We start from the raw sequence: 13,503 nt of genomic DNA, 5'->3' as shown, positions 1-13,503 counted from the left end.
TTATCACAAAAACAAACAAACAATCAGACACAAAATAACTACTCGCAACTTTTACATGTGTTCAGGGGTCCATTGTCTCATGATCCGTCCATGACTACTCTATATTATATATATAGATATAGAAATGTTTCCATTGATTAGCATAATAATTTAAACAAAATGATTTAAATATCACTTAAATAGCAGTTTTATATTACTTAAAAATATTTGTGACTGCCAGATTGGCACTAATGAACATACATGTTGGAAATTATGAAAAAATAGGCTATTGCAAAATAAATTTACCCACTGGATAATTTTGACCCACTTATTCAACTAAAAGTTGCTCCGTATCCAACTTCATGTCTCACGTCCAACACAGTTTCTGGAAGATTGTGGACAGCAGTGAACTCTGTGTGGACATCAGACTAGAAGACATGCATAAATTATTTATTTTTTTGACAAGGAAAAATTGTGGCATCACTGATTCCAGTATCTTTCAATATTTTGCCCCATTTGTATTTCTAAAGACTTGCAATATGTTCTAAATTACATTTATTGACTGTTAAAGTGTTTCTGTTGCAGTTTTTGTGAGGTCATCATGTCGTATAATACCTGCGCTGGTATTATTCTGATTTAGTCTTTCTGGTCCATTTTAACCAGCCTAATCACAGCAATAGCTATTTCCTCTGTCTGACTGCTCATCCTACTTTTCATCTGCATGACTGCGTTCTGTTAGCAAGATCAAAACAATCCCACAAACCTCACTGTTACTTCATGTTGTTCCAAGTGAAAGAGCAGTAAAATGCAGCAGTGCAGTTTAGCCTCCAGGGATCAGTGATTAGTGGCCACTACATTTCGGCCTGCAGGCCATAGAGGCCAGAGTCTTCCTGCCAAGACGAGATTGAAAGTAAGTTTATGGTCCAAAACGAGAAGTAGTTCAAATCAGGAGATGAGATTTAGCTCAACTTACATATAGGTCAAGACTACAGTAATTAAAAAGCCATTGCTTTAATTGCTTTTTATCCATTGAAAGAGGAGTTTTCCCAACAGGTTAGAGTTGTGGAAGGTTCTCAGTTTTACATTTGCTTTAGAAACTCAATTCAGTGTTCCTACTTTATGTTAATTATATCATAATTCTTACTTGATTAAAGTGATTTTTGTTAAACTTGCGCTGAGAAAATTGAGGAAAGCCCTGGTCTCACTCACACTGTTAAACAGATTCATAGCTGCCAGTAAAACCACAGTCTGATTTGCTGAGCACAGAACAACTGGGCCTTGTACAAGTGGAGGTTACTTAAGTGGTGCTAATGAGCAGGGGTTGGTAGTAACATGTTAGAAGTAAAGCTGATGCAGGCTGATTGACCAATCAGAAAAGTGCTGCGGTCACGTCGTCAATATCGTATACTGATTTTAGGGAAAGAAAGTGAAATTATTATAATCAAGATTCATTTTTTGCCTAGAGATTATAATATTGTAGATACAGTGGTTTGACTTAGATAACCTAAAGTAGCAGTTTGTCTTGTTTAATCTGCTGCTTTGCATTCACGCTACCTTCAAGCCCACGTGCTAAAACAGCTCCTTAAATGGATGAGAATTTCTGCAGAGTGTGCATGGAACACTCTGCCAACTGAAGGCCAAAAGAAGTGTGGGTCAAGTGTGGAAATTGTCAGTTCTGGGCACACAAAGCCTGCACCCCAGGGGCGGCCATCTACATTTGTCACAACTGTGACAGTGACTGAACCTTGATGTGACACATAGACATCCCTGTATTCAGGAGTACAGCCCACACCATAGACTTATAATAGAAATAGACAGCGCCTTGCTGCCAGTTTTTCCCAGTGGCCACTCACAGTATTGCAGCGAAAAATTCCCCACCGGCCCAAAAAGCATTTTCCCCCAACATTATGAAAAAAAACGTCTATAGCTGTTGACAGACCACCTCAACCTGCAAACAAGGTCGGTTATGACTCTTTCTGTTATGCAAGTATACCCATGGAGTTTATATGTTTGTAAAACTTTCCTTGAGCAGAAAAAAAGCTACTTTAAAAATCTGTGATGTCATCAGGAGCTTGCAGGTGGGGGCGAGGAGGGAAACACCCCTGCGCATATTCAGTGGTCTGTAGAACCAGGAAGTAAAACCAGAAGCTTGAAAACTTTTTTGGCTTATGCGCAAGATGAGCAACTGTCATTAGACTGATCTTTGCCTTCACTATTTAGTTCATTATAATATATCTATGGTCCACCCACACATTAAGGTTTTTTTCACTTTAAATTCTAATCAGAAGTGTTTCTTCTTTATTCTTCAATAAAGTTCTTTCATCAGTCGACTTGTGTGGATTTTAAACCATCAAATTACTTCAGATTGTTTCATCAATCCCCAGCTATAGTGTTACAACTTACCCCAGTAGTGCGGTAGATTGTAACACTGCAACTCTCATTAACTCACATTTGATGGTATAGTGGATGTTAAATGAGTTTTATTTGCAGAAGACAAAGATGGGTACCATGGTAATGAGAGAGTGGGTGTTCACTTTCCCCTCCTACATTTTCATGATCACTCTGGTATGACTGAAATGCTAATAGTGTGGATACCAGATCGGCATATTGAGCCAGAGCCCTGCTAAACTACTGCTTCTCTGTGTATTCTCTAAGCATAGCACTTAAATGGAGAACTAATCTGAAATTCATCAGACAATCATTTTGATATATATAACAAATTTGTCTCCATTCAACTCATAATAAATATTGCAAAGCTTTCACTTTGACAGAGTGGTGGTAGATGCTGAATCTAATAGGAAAAATCACACTTTTATGTGAATCTATTTTCTGTTCTCCTTTCTGGAATGTGGGCTCTGTATAATCCTGTAGCTGTCGATGAACATCCCAAAATGAGCTTGAGGTTGTCCTTTTTTCAAGTTAAGTGTTCAAAATGTGTTTCATGAGGCAGCAGGAGGAGCGTGTGGTGCTGATGAGAACGATGTGCAGCCGCTGACCAACATGCAAAGTAATGGAGCTCAGAGGTGTCTGGGATTGGCTGGAGGGAGAGCCCCACCTCTGTGCCACTTCCTCATGGGTGCAGGTGGTTCACCTGTGGGCAGTGAAGGAAAAGCCCTCAGCTCAGAGGAGCATTCGTCTCAGCCATGCAGGAGAGACAAGACACACCTCTGGTGAGTATGGACAGTGTAGCAGCTGTCTTTTTGTTCTGTGTGTTCTGTTAATAATATAAAAGTTCTACATTTTAGGTTGAGGATGATAAAGCAATATGGGGAAATGTTCCTATGATTTATGTGCTGTATAATGGAAAATTGTATATGGTTTCATATCTGGAGGATACAATTACGCAGTCGAAGAGCCTGAAGTTGTAGTTTTGGTCTTTTTCTTAGCTTTTTAACACACTTTCTAACCTAAAGAAAGGCACTCATGTGCCTAGAGTATTTCTTCATAAGTATTACTAATGTAAACATATATTTCACACATTTCTCCCCTGAAGCAATTGTGCAATCCTTACATCACCCAATGGCACACTTATATTAGCAACCAACAGTTTTACTGTGGAATATTTTACCTCTCTTGATTTATGGTAAAGAGGAACATTGATTTTTTTTTTCTCTCTGATAAAAAGATCAGGAACCCAAGAGGCAATTTTATTGAAATTTTAAACCTTGGTTTTTACAATATTGGTTTCTTATTATGTACTTTCACAAAGGCCTGAAGCATTACCATTGCATCACTGCGGTTGCCTTTAAACTTTTAAACTTCTGGGATTTTTGTACCATGTTTAATGTTGAGATTCACAAACAAATTCATTCCATTTGTGGCTTTATTTAAATCAGGGACAGTGTACAATAAAAGTATTATACCAGATGCACAATGCTAATTTCCATCTGTTGTCTGTGGGCGTGTATACAGTGTACAATCTTGCGTACAAATACAAACATTAAGTTCATGTTACACACTTAAATACACATGTAGGACAGAGCAGTGTACATTTAGAGACACATCTTAATGACAGCATGACATCACATCACAGATATACTGGTATCAGCTTATATATTTACTGTTATGCATCAACATGAAATCTTTATTACATAACATATAATGCACAAAACAATGCTGGGAGTAGTTTGGATTTAGCACAATGGGGAGCTCCCTGGCAAGTGTAAATACTGAGAGGTTGCTTCTTGTTTTACAACTTTGCCCCTAATTGACTAACAGTATTAAAATATTAAGCAACTGACTGATACTGAGCAGTAGTGATGTTTATTTAGCTATTTATTTATTTACATATACTTCTGAATTCCTTTGCATAACCACATCTGTGCAAAATCAGGGTCCTATCCACACAGAAAAGGTCTTTGCTCAAAAATTCACCATATTAGCCACCATATCCAATCTGTTCATTTTTCCTGTGCAAAATCAGTCTGAAGAATCTCATATTAGTCAGGCTTTACTTTCAACCATATTGATTTTGAAACATTATATATCACTTTTTTTTCTCCAGGATACATCTTTTAAATTTAAAGAAGGTTTCTTCTTGTGTCTAATTGTGGTTTATACGCTCTACAGTTTGACACATACTCATATAGTGTAGCTGGTGTTTGCTGCTGTCTGCCACACACAAATAGATCAAGACATCCCAGATCATCATCTCATCTGCTCGAGAAAAGAGAAGTTCATTAATCCAGACTTCAAGCGAGATGGAAAGAGTGCATGTGTGTGTATAAGGGTGTCTGTGTACGTGAAACGCAACCCACACACACACTCAGCTGGGCGTCCTTTCAACTACCACTGCATGCAAATCATCCTGTTTGCATGCCCAAAAGTCTTTTCCCTCCCAGACCCGGACCTGTAGTCAAATAAAGGCTCCCACAACAAGCTGCTCACTTACATTAAAACAGATGGCTTGACACAAATTGACTCTCAGTCTGCGTGTTAACCATTGCACCGCACTTCTATTAAAGCAGCCAGTACCCAGGGAGGCTGCTGCTGCTGCTGCTGCTTTTTGTCAAAGAAATATGCGCCTGGGCTGCTTTTTTGTTATAATCATCTTTCACAAGCCACTCAAGTGCCCACGCAAATAAGGCTGGTTGATAAAAGTCTTTGTTTACTCGGGCGAATTTATAATCTTATCAATAATGAATGAGTTTCCTGTCTGAACTCAGTGTCATATATTTCCATCATCCAGAGATAAACAGACTGGATGTTTTCATTGTAAAACAATAAACCATGTCAGAATGTCAAAAGCACATTCCAGACTTTTAAAAACCATATACATTATTGTCTTTTAGGTAACATCAGAGGGGTTTCGTGTTCAGAGGTTCTGGTAGGAGCCCACAGTGTTGTGGCCCACTTTTCATGGTTTCATGTCGATGAGCGACAGCGTTTTGTGTATTTCTAGTTCGAACATCGTGCAGGAAGCACTTTGCATATGAAGCGAGGATGAAAATGCTGCCAACTTTGCATTGACCACAAGTACTTCTAAGAGCCCTCCCCGCTGCGAAAAGAGTGGTGAGTGAGTGAGTCATAATGGATTTAGAGGAAAAAATGGGGCTAAATTCTGTGTATTCATTTGTTTACAGGGGACGCTGCGGCCGCAGACGCGGTGTCTGCGATGTGGGGACGTCCTGGAGTGGTCAGAGGAGCACAGGTAGGTGTGTGTGTGTGTGTGTGTGTGTGTGTGTGTGTGTGTGTGTGTGTGTGTAGAAGTGAAAGACAATACCAACAGATTCCCAGGAAATGATCAATGAATCAATCAAACTTTATTTTTATTTGTTTATTTATTTATCTATTTTAATTGATTTATTCATACTTTATTTAAATAGCACATTTCAAATAAATCAAGGGTAATTCAAAGAGCTTTACAGACAACTGACAAACAAGATCCTAATGAAATGGAGAGATAATAAAACTTCCAAAAAGTGATTTGAATAAGATGGCATTTAAAGATGGGTAGTTCAAGTGATAAAAGATAAACAAAAAAAGACAATACAAGCCATAAAAATAACAATAAAACTTAAATATGAAATACTACACAAAATAAACTGACTGTAGTAAAACAGTAAAATAAAGTGAACGAAAATGACAATAATAAATAAAATGAGTATAAATACTAAGGACATAAAATTATAAAACACTACGTAAAATCCGGACTGAATCAAAGGGCTTCTTGTTTAAATATATCAACATTTTCAGCTCCTCTAAGATCCTGTGAATGGTTGTTCTTCATCTCCTGCCTATTCAACCAACGGCTCACTGGCCAGATACAACCCTTTTGAATTTTTCTATGGGCTGCAAGATGCTGCCTGCAAATCATGTTGGCATGTGTGTGTCATGATAAATCAAACTAAGGTTCATATCTCTGAGCTACTTAGAGACATCTGAACCATAGACTGAATGATCTGAACCAGTGTGCTATTGGTTATGTCTTTTGAGAGCACCTATGTGCTGTGATTGGCCGTGCCTCACGTTGCACAACAAGCTTCACAATGTCTCTCTCAAAGCTGAAGAGATCTAAAATTGATTGTGAAAATCGCCAATTCCAGAGCAAAATAGTTAACAAGTATTTTGCCAGCTACGACGAATAAACTAGTAACAAACCGGTGTGTTTGTTGTGAAATGAATGCATCGCTGTGATGAAAGAATACAACGTAAAGAGGCACTACATATCAAATCATGGTTAATTTTCTGCCAGTTTTTCTGAGGGCTCAGAGGAACGGAGACAGAAAGTACAGGGACTGACTTTTCAATGAGTCAGAGGGCCCTTGGTCATAATGATACAATTAAAGTGGTAAAAAATGGATGTCCTTGACTAATTTATTCCATGTTCTAATATGTCATTTGTGGACATTAATTGACAAAGTTCTCCGTGCGGCCCACACGCCTCCACTGATTTTCTCTTGTGGCCCACGTTCCACTGAAGTTGAATTGCCCTGCTTGGATGGCTGAAAGCGACATCACCAAATGTTTTTGTTCTGCTTCAGCAAAAAGAGAAGAACTGGAGGATCCTTCTTGGTTCATAAACCATTAGCTCGTCTGAGAGGTAGCCTGCTGGAAGGCCACGCATTGCCTATAAACTAATAGTAATATACATTTATGACATTTGGCAGAAAATTGGAAAATAGACATTTGCAAGCCATCAGATCAGCCTGGTGATTAGAGGGCCACGAGTGGAGGAGGACCTCTGGGAAGCAAATATTTATACTGGACAAACAAGCCTTAACTAATTCCAAGTATAGTTTTCTATTTAAATTATTCATGAGAGAGCTGGTCATAATTTCCTAGCTGTTGAATAGAATGCTTACTCCAGTGTTAAATGCTGAGAGCCAAAGCAAAGGACTTCTTGATACAGCAGATTATGGACAAACTGCCAAAGCATAAAGAACTCACAATCCCTCTAACAAGGCAAAATCGTCTAATTTAATTTTAATGAGAGTGTATAGATTTTTTACAGATAATCCACCCCTGCGTCTGGATCTGCTTCAGCATAATATGCCTCATGACGCTGTCAAAAGCTTTCGACCCTGTAGGAAATATTAGAGCTTCGCCCAATTAAAGATGAAAGTGAGGGTTATACTATAGCATGTATTAGTGAGTGAATGTCCACTTATGTATAAAACAAAAGGAAATGAATATTTCATATACGGAAAACAGAATAATAACGGGATCATTAAAATATATAAATTATGAATTATGGTGAAAACTGAATAATATTTGTATGAAGTTTTAACGAAAATATTTGTGGAAAGTCATTTAGTCAGAAATGGGCTGATAACAAAAATGAGACCGTTCTATGTTTTACTGTTCAGGAGTTACGAGCCAAAAGGATTTATAAATAGTCACATGGTGGCGGTAATCTGTTTGTCCCTGGTCCATGGCTTCACATTCTTGCAAATGTCACTTTTTGAAAACTCCCAGCTAAATAAAACCCAAACAAGCAAAGAGAGCAGCACAATAACCTCCTTGGCAGACAAAACTAAAACTTAGTTCAGTTGGTTAAATTCAGCACTGAGCTGATGGTTATGGGACAGATTACAACTAAATATTTAGAAGTAGAGAAGGGTTTGGTTTTTTTCCGCAGTTGGGCAAGTGCCTAAAGTCAGTTTTTACCAGAAAACAGCGAAAAATGGTCATCCCACTTTTTCAAAGTTCAATGAAATGTCTTAAGATGTCTTGTTTTGACAGTCCAAAAACCAAAGATATGCAGTTTAAGGTGATAATCAAGCAGGAAATCTCAATTTTGAAAGGCTGAAAACTACATTTTCTGACAATCTTGCGTAAAAAAATTACTTGAGTGATTAATCGATAATCAAAATAGTTGTTTCATCCTTTTTTTTCCCACCTGTAATGAGTCTTAATTTTGCGTTTGAAGAAGGATGGCGATTCCACAGTCCTATCCAGGTGCTTGTTGCTGAAAAGCAGGAGGAGAAAAAAGTCTGGGTCGGTGACAGATTGGCCATCTGGAAAGTCGACGAATGCCTGTCTGAGTATGGGCCACTTTGGCCGACCAGAACACATCATCATTGCAAAAAAATATGTAATTAAAGAAGAGCGACAAAAATAATGATTATTTTTTGTAGTATTTTGATCCAGAAAGTTATTTTATGCATGCAACCCAAAGCATTTGAGATTGTCTTTTTAGTACCACTTGATAACACTCTCCCATGATCCTCTTAATCTAGTGAGTGGCAAAGTCAAGTTAGGGCAAACACTTGAAATTGAGAGAAAATGAGAAAAAATAAACACAAGGAAACAGACATCAACAGAGCACATTTATAAAACGATGTTTGCACATGGGACTTGGGGCTTTAGCCAATCACTCGACTACTGGACCAGTTTAATAAAGAGAAAATATGTGATGGTAAGTTTCCATTAAGGGTTTTATGAATGAATAGAAACAATCGCTGTCGTGTCTTGAAGATGTCCACCCGACCTTTTTTATACAGGATGCAATGATGAATAGAATAACTGTCATTAGCCAGCAAAAAGAGGTGCTCTGCCCCTCTCTGATTGGGTTAAATTGTTGTCCACGCACATCAGTGACTGATTATAGTGAGTGTCATTTGAGTGTGTGTTCTCTGATTTTATGCATGTTTGTCAGTCTGTATGATTTTATCTCAAGCTTTTTATGTTAGGGCAAGGTTGGCGTTGGGTTTGAAAATAGAGCCAGTCTGTTGCAAATGCCAGGGCCGTTTTTTTGATCGCAGTCCGTCACCGGTCTTGGCGCATAATTATGAGGATGTCAGTGAGAGGGATGTTCTAGGTGAGCAGTAGATCAGAGGGTTTTTTTTTCCTACTATTGTGTAGAAAGGACTGTATGATACAATTCACATATCCATGTAATGTGTGTTTCTGTCAGTGTCCTGCTGGGCTGCTCCTGCTGCTCCACAGTGGACGAGACGCTGGAGAATGTAGCGAGAGGCATGGCGGGCAGAATGAAGAGGGAGAAGAGTCACTGGGCGGCTGGAAGAGTGGGCGACATTGACTTCACTGGCTCTACTAAGATGAGAGGAAAGGTGAAATATACCGAAGGTTATATAACAGCACGCACAAAGAGTTTTTAGTAAGGTTTTCGAGGAGAATGCTGACATCGACTCGTCTCTTTGTATGCAGTTCATGAGGGTGCGCAGCAACACAGACCCAGTACTGATCTACCAGATGCTGACAGAGGAGTGGGGCCTCGCTCCTCCTCACCTGGTGGTGGCCCTGGTGGGAGGAGACGAGCTGGCGCAGATGAAGCCCTGGCTCAGGGACACTCTGAGGAAAGGGCTGGTGAAGGCTGCACAGAGCACAGGTTATAATCAAGGGACCACAACTGGCCTTGGCTGATGAAATCAGCTTTCAGTGAAAGAGAGTGGGTTCTCTGCTGCCCTCTGTTGGCTGTGAGGAGAACTACACATCACTAAGATGAAAGCCTGCCTGTTATTTTGTTGTATGTAGTCCAAAATACAAGTCATAAATTATTGTTTTTCGCATATATAATTTTTTCATGTGTTCTTTAATCGTGTGATTAGTCATGAATTTTAATGCATGTAAGGAGGACTGACATGGAATGATTTATAACCATAAAAGGCAACGATCTGATTAACATAATCAATTGGCCAGCTGTTTATATGGAATCTAGGACACAACTCTCTGGTCTGATATATACACATCATAGAGACTCACTGCTTCATGCTACCAAGTGCACAAAACACATATATGCAACCGCTTTGGTCGTACTTTATTCTAGAGCACACTAGTAAGAAGCTGTACTTTGCATCGAATTAGACAAAAACTGGGAATAATATGTTCTTTATTAGATCCTTATTAGATTTAAGATGGTAATTAGAGATGCAGAACCGTATTGTAAATTAAATTATATTATTTCCCACAGTTAGACCCTGTTTTTATATGTTATTTGAGGGTAATCTGGGACAAATCCCAACAGATCTGCACTGTAAACTAAAGTGAAACCACATCTGCCCCATTTAAAAACAGCATGTGAACCAGACCCACCAAGTTAAGCCAAAATTAGAGGTAGAGAAATATTTTGTCTATGTCTGACTGCACTGACTTAGTGACAAACTGTGGACTGATGTGATTGTTTTGGCAAAAGGATGCCTGCAGATGACCTATAACTGCCACCTATTATCTGGAAATCTCACTGGGACCACAGCATGTTGCCTCACCTAGTTAAATTTCAAATTTGATTACGGTAGCATAGAAAATTAATATTTTACCTATTTTTTTCCAAGGGTATTTTGTTAGGCTGCTGTGCTTCTTACCTTGAAGAAGAAAATAATTTTTCTTTACGGAATATCTGAACTTTGCTTAAATATTTCTTTCTCTCTGTCCTCTCCACTTCTCCCTCCATCTCTCACTCACTGAAGAGACGGAGGAGAACGAGGCACAAGCATGGCCGTCTCTAGTAGGGAACCCTAGATTTGTGAAGTGCTCTTCATTGTGCATGTTTTACAAGCTAATTATTTTTTCATAACACGAAAACACTGTGGTTAAGAAGAAGTTTCCATGAGGAAATCAGAAAAGGGCAATGAAAAATGTGAGTTACCCAGGAAAATGAGGAGGGTTAGCAAGTACGCCAATAAGGACCTAACTGTGGGAAACACCACACTGCAGTTTACAGTACAGTTCTGTTGTAATGTGTCTCTAGTTACCCTCTAATAAGGTTTAGTAATCAGAGTCAGCATTGTGCAGGGTCTCACAGTGGGAGAGAATACACTTTCGTTTTCAGTACAGGTCTGTTGTAATACATGCCTAATTACCCTCAATTAAAATCTAATAATGGTCTAATTAAAGGTCTAATACTTTTTAGTAAAACACATTATTTCTAGTTTTTGTCTTATTTAATACAAAGTACAGCTTGCTCCATGTTATGGTTGCACAAAATAAAATGCTTCTTCTCTGTTCTCTAGGGGCATGGATTTTGACTAATGGCCTCCGCTTTGGCATCACCAAACACTTGGGCCAGGCGGTGAGAGATCACTCCCTTGCCAGCACCTCCTCTAAAGTTCGTGTTGTGGCCATTGGCATCGCACCCTGGAACATGATCCACAACCGAGAGGCTCTGCTCACTGCCAAGGTTTTTCTGTACATAAACAGACAGTATAGAGCTAATAAAAGCAGTGTCTGTCAGCAAATATTTACATCTCTGCTACTAACGGGTTCTTCCTGCATAATATCCGTGTTCTCAAGGTGGACGAGCCTGCAGCGTATAAGCCACAGGACCTGCCTCATGGCTCAGTGTATTCCCTGGACAGCCATCACTCTCACTTTGTGCTGGTGGAGGAAGATCCCAACAGACCAGGAGCCACCAGTGAAATGAGGGTGAAGCTGCTCAAGCACATCTCCCTTCAGCGCACCGGTTATGGAGGTAAAGCCAGTCTTTAGGTCATCGCTGGGAACCAGTAATGGACTGGGAATCCTTTACTTATGCTGTAATAATCAGACTTTAAAATTACTTAATTAAATGTTAAAGTCCTACCTTTACTTTAGCTATGTAAAATTTACATAAACATAAACAGCTGAAAGTAGTAAAATATTAAAAGTGAGGGTACTCTTTCCGACAAATGGTCCCTTTCATGGTGTTAAATTATGCATCAAGATGCATTAAGCATTATTTCACCGTGCTGCTGTCCGCAGTACAGGTGGCTGTTTCATATTTCATGACCTTTTCATGCTGCTTACTGTAAAATCATGTGCCTCAAAACTGTAAACAAGAGCGTAAGTCGAATAAATGTTCAAATGCCCAGGATTTCAATTACTGCAATGGACCTTTTTCACAGCAGCCATTTTGACATGAAATAGTCGAGTAAACACAGCTGTTACTAATTATACTGATTCAGTTTCCGTTCCATTCAGGTCAAACAGTCAGGATGCTGCTAGTGTGCACACTGGCTCACTGGGAGGGCTCTACGCTGAATGGAATGAGACCTTAATTAGTATCATTGGTGACACGTGTTTAAGCCTATTATTTCATATCAACATGGCTGCCAGAAAAAGGTTTATTCAAATTCTGTTCATTGGGTATGGAGTCTTCACTGCGCTAGGGAATTAAAATTATATACATATTCTAAAGACTGAAACACAACATTATATGCATTTCAATGGTTTTAAACCAAGGACGTCACTTTATGTTTTTTAAAATGGACTTCAATGTATGCAGTGTTAGACAATGGCAGTAATAGGAGGACTGATATGAGGGGAAAAACTGCATAACAGCGCATCAAAAGGGCCTAGCCAAGGTTACTACAGGGTCAAAATACAAAAATATAAACAATATTCACAGCACAAACAACAGCTTCAAATCCACAGCTGCAGCACCATGTCGATTTATTGAACAATACCAGTATCACATCGAAGCACCAGAGCAAGTCAGTCAAGATTTCTTGGTGTATGATAAGTTTTTAGAATATTTCTAACCAAATTATGCTTTAAAAATAGTATAATATATATTTGAAATGTCATATAAATTGTCCCTCGTGCACATGTCTGCCAGCTTGCAACATTCTTCTTTTCTACCTTTGCATGGGCGTGGTTATCCTTTAGAGCTGCATCATCGACAAAATTAATAACCAGCTATTTTGATAATCATTTGGAGTAATTTTTTAGTAAATAAATGTAAAAATTCCAGCTTCTTAAATGCAAATATTTACAGTTTTGTTACCCCTCTAAAGCAATAAACTGAATATCTTTGGTTTGTGGACAAAACAAGACATCTGAGGACGTCAGACCAGACAGACCAAAAAATGAATGGGTTAATTGAGAAAAGAGTTGTCAGATTAATCAATAAAGAAAATAATCATATCCTTCATTATGCATTACCGCCAACAACTGTAAGTGGGTGGAGCAGCCTAAAAGGAGCGTCATGAATGTATATTGTGTTGTTTGTATGCTTGTGAGGAGCCTCACAGGGACCCACCGTGAAGAAACATTGCTCCAGTTGGCTATAATAGTCAAAAACTTCACAGGATGCCTTAAAGTTCAAAATGTCTTATCAAGTTACCTCTTATTGCCTTCAAGCCA

At 38.8% G+C, this 13,503-nt stretch overlaps 1 protein-coding gene across 1 annotated transcript in view; it reads left to right on the top strand.

Moving 5' to 3' along the window:
- The first annotated feature begins 3,088 nt into the window (after positions 1 to 3,088).
- Positions 3,089 to 13,503, top strand: part of trpm5 (transient receptor potential cation channel, subfamily M, member 5) — a 37,641-nt gene continuing 27,226 nt past the window's right edge. The window contains exons 1-6 of the mRNA XM_084735031.1: positions 3,089 to 3,149; positions 5,562 to 5,629; positions 9,338 to 9,494; positions 9,592 to 9,772; positions 11,394 to 11,560; positions 11,674 to 11,851. Coding sequence (XP_084591157.1) covers positions 3,123 to 3,149; positions 5,562 to 5,629; positions 9,338 to 9,494; positions 9,592 to 9,772; positions 11,394 to 11,560; positions 11,674 to 11,851 — 778 coding nt within the window. The 5' untranslated portion in view covers positions 3,089 to 3,122. The remainder of the gene's footprint in view (positions 3,150 to 5,561; positions 5,630 to 9,337; positions 9,495 to 9,591; positions 9,773 to 11,393; positions 11,561 to 11,673; positions 11,852 to 13,503) is intronic.

This window comes from Lutjanus erythropterus, chromosome 1 (genome assembly GCF_056507025.1).
Source record: "Lutjanus erythropterus isolate fLutEry1 chromosome 1, fLutEry1.hap2, whole genome shotgun sequence".
Taxonomy (NCBI): domain Eukaryota; kingdom Metazoa; phylum Chordata; class Actinopteri; order Lutjaniformes; family Lutjanidae; genus Lutjanus; species Lutjanus erythropterus.
The sequence above is the reverse complement of the archived record's forward strand: the minus strand, read 5'-3'. Positions and strand labels throughout refer to the sequence as shown.